General features: G+C 35.3%; 1 protein-coding gene across 1 annotated transcript; it reads left to right on the forward strand.

The window, feature by feature from the left end:
* Positions 1-481: 481 nt before the first annotated feature.
* LOC143536266 (dof zinc finger protein DOF2.1-like) lies at positions 482-2487 on the forward strand. Its single transcript, XM_077030296.1, has 2 exons — positions 482-689; positions 1165-2487. The coding sequence occupies exons 1-2, from the start codon at positions 642-644 to the stop codon at positions 2179-2181; spliced, it is 1065 nt and encodes a 354-aa protein (XP_076886411.1). The 5' UTR covers positions 482-641; the 3' UTR covers positions 2182-2487.
* The last annotated feature ends 704 nt before the right edge of the window (positions 2488-3191 follow it).

The raw sequence follows: 3191 nt of genomic DNA on the forward strand, positions 1-3191 counted from the left end.
ATCTGCTCGTTACGGTTAGTTTAAAGACACCTGTTAAGTTTTAAATGGTTATACAAACTATTCGTTACGAGTAGATTATAATACCTATTTTTGGTATTTCTTGCAAATTGCACCTAAAACTTGAAAAACGTTTTCATAAATGCTTATTTTATGAATTTTTCTATCAAAACAATTATTTATGTTAAAAATTGAATTAAGTAACCTACTCTCATGATTGCAAAACTATGGTACACTATTAATAATTTAATATATTTCAAAATACACAATAATTTAGTCTATTTAATTATGTTTGATAATCAACATATTAATATTTTAATAATAATATGGAGTAATATATTTTGATAAACATGAAGTCGATCAGTCAAGTCACAACATATAATTGTCTTCATTACATGCATACACACATATGACACAACTCATAAACTAAGACTGTACATACACAATGTGTACGTATATGTTTGTCTATATATATACACACCCTATTGACACTCTTAACCATATTTATCTTGCATGAAGCACATCTCTTCCCTCTCTCTCTAAGCTTCTCTCTCTCTTCATATTCTTGAACTTCAAAACTCCTTCAATCTTCACTCTTTAATCTCACACACTCAAAACACAGAAGAAATACACATTAAGAGTTCATGGAAGTAGAAATGGATGTTTCAGGACTCCACCATCATCACCAGCAGGTACACTTCTTTGATTTTCTTAATTTCAAGAACAAATTTTATTTAGAAATTAGCAAAGTGTTTGTAACTCGGAATGTTTAACCGTGCTAATTAGGTTTATTCGATGGACTAATTTGCTCGATTCTGCTTCGAATGCAAAGATTAATAAGCAATTTCTTAGTTTAATTAGTCAATCATGATTTAAGTCAATCTTTGTTTCTAAAATGAAATTGAAAGTCTAAAATGGCTTAATTAGTGTTTTGTTAGAGGCAATCGAGATTTTAGCGTATAAATAACATTATTTTTTTTAATGGAGGGCAGCTGTTAGCTGTCTCATCCTTTGGTAATAGGTCCGCCCCTGATTACCAAAATTGAATACGATTAAATCTCAAAACTGATTTTTGTTAGATCTAGATTGTTAAAATCTTGGATTTGATTATTTTATCCAAATATTGAGTTTATGATCTAATTTAAATTTTTGTTAATTAAATTACAGGATTTATCATCACAAACACTAGAGAGCATGTTGGTGTGCACAAAAGCACAACAGGACAAAAAACCAAGGCCACCAGAGGAGGCTCTAAAATGCCCTAGATGTGATTCAAGCAACACCAAATTCTGTTACTACAACAACTACAGCCTCACACAACCGCGGTACTTTTGCAAATCGTGCCGAAGGTACTGGACGAAAGGCGGGACATTGAGAAATGTCCCAGTGGGCGGAGGATGCAGGAAGAATAAAAGATCTTCCTCATCATCCTCTGCCACATCATCCAATTCCTCGTCTTGCTCAGCGCTTTCGAAGATCAAAGGGGGGCAAGATCACCACCTCATCCAACAACACCCTCCAATTAATATGATCACATCCAATTCCAACAATCACCTGCTTTCAGGTCTACCTCACTTACCATATGACTCCACTTGCACTGATTTGTCACTTGCTTTTGCTAGGCTCCAAAGCCAAGCAAATGGACCCATGGGGTTTGACCACTTTGACCACAATGGGGACCAATTAGGGTTCCTTGATCCGGTCCGCGGCGGGTTTCTCGAGAACACAAACAACCTTAATGGGTTTCACAATATGTTGTATAATGGGGGTAATATTGGTAATGGTGACATAATGTGTTTAAACAATGTTAACACCACCAATCATGATCAAGAGCATAATATTATCAACCACCACCCAATGTTCCATGATGAAAATAATAATAATAATCATAATCATAATCATAATCATAATCATAATCATCAAGATCAAGAAATCACTTGTGGCGCGACAACAACCGCGGTCACAATGACAACGGTGAAGCAAGAAGCATGCAACATGAGTCTTGGAGACGGGAGATCAGGAGGAGGGGTATTATGGGGATTTCCATGGCAAATGGGCGCGGGTGGAGGTGCGGATCAAGGGAACATGGTTCATGAGGTTGAGTCAGGGCGGTCAATGATTGGCGGATGGAATGGGATTGGTTCAACAAATTGGCATGGGCTCATAAATAGCCCTCTTATGTAGTTGAAATAGAACTCTATATTATTATTGTTGGTGTGTTCTTGTTGTTGGTGTTTAATTAAGGTTAGATCAGGAGAATTTTACTTTTAAAATATTTTGTTTGGATGAGGGAAGGATAGATTTATGTACTTGTTTTTAACTAAATTTGTTTGTTTGTTATATGTTTTTGACAGTCTTAAGAACCAGTTTGTGTTTCCCATTCCAAGAACATTGATACGGCATATGTTGTTTTGGACATGACCAAATGTTCGTTTGATGGTGACTATGGTCTTGTTGGTATATACATATGATCAGAATTTACAGCCTTTATTATATATTCTTATGTGGTGGATTTAAGTTTTACCAACCAATTGTAGGAAGAAACTCTTATTATTCATTTATTCTCTTATAAACACTTAGGAAATAATATAAAAGTGAGTACAAAAACATATTTAGAACACATATCTAACATAAAACGAAGCCAGATTTTGTTGCAAAATAGAACCATATATGAAGAAACAACATGCACTAAGGTTTTTCCCAAAATAACTAACTAATAAATAATAAATGAGTTGATTCCTAGTTGGGCTTGAGCTTGGAAAACAACTCTGGATACAAGCGGAGTTAGAAAAAAAAGATGGAATCAAAGCCGATTTCGAGCTCTCGTAAGAGTTTGAGCCTAGTCAAGGTCAAGCTTGGTTAAGCTCATTTACATCCTCAGATAAAAGAGACGAGTATGTATATATATGTTGTCAAACTTGACCCAAAAATAAACCAAAGAATTCATTTTATAGGTTAGATATTATTAGACCTTCCACATCAGGGTCATCCATCGCTTATGTGGAGGATATTTGTGAGAACGATGGAAAAGACAACTATTGTGAAGGTTGAGGTGGAGGCCATCCATCCTTGAGCATCCTTCCTCAAGGATGATGAAGAATGGTGGTTGGTGGGTCCCCAATGTTGGTGATTTGAAAATTATGAGGTTGTTTGTGGGACGAATGAATATGTTATTGTTGTAGGTAAAAAGTGTT

This window comes from Bidens hawaiensis, unplaced genomic scaffold (genome assembly GCF_021521415.1).
Source record: "Bidens hawaiensis isolate Kalapana, Puna unplaced genomic scaffold, B.hawaiensis_p1.1 tig00010770_1, whole genome shotgun sequence".
NCBI lineage: Eukaryota > Viridiplantae > Streptophyta > Magnoliopsida > Asterales > Asteraceae > Bidens > Bidens hawaiensis.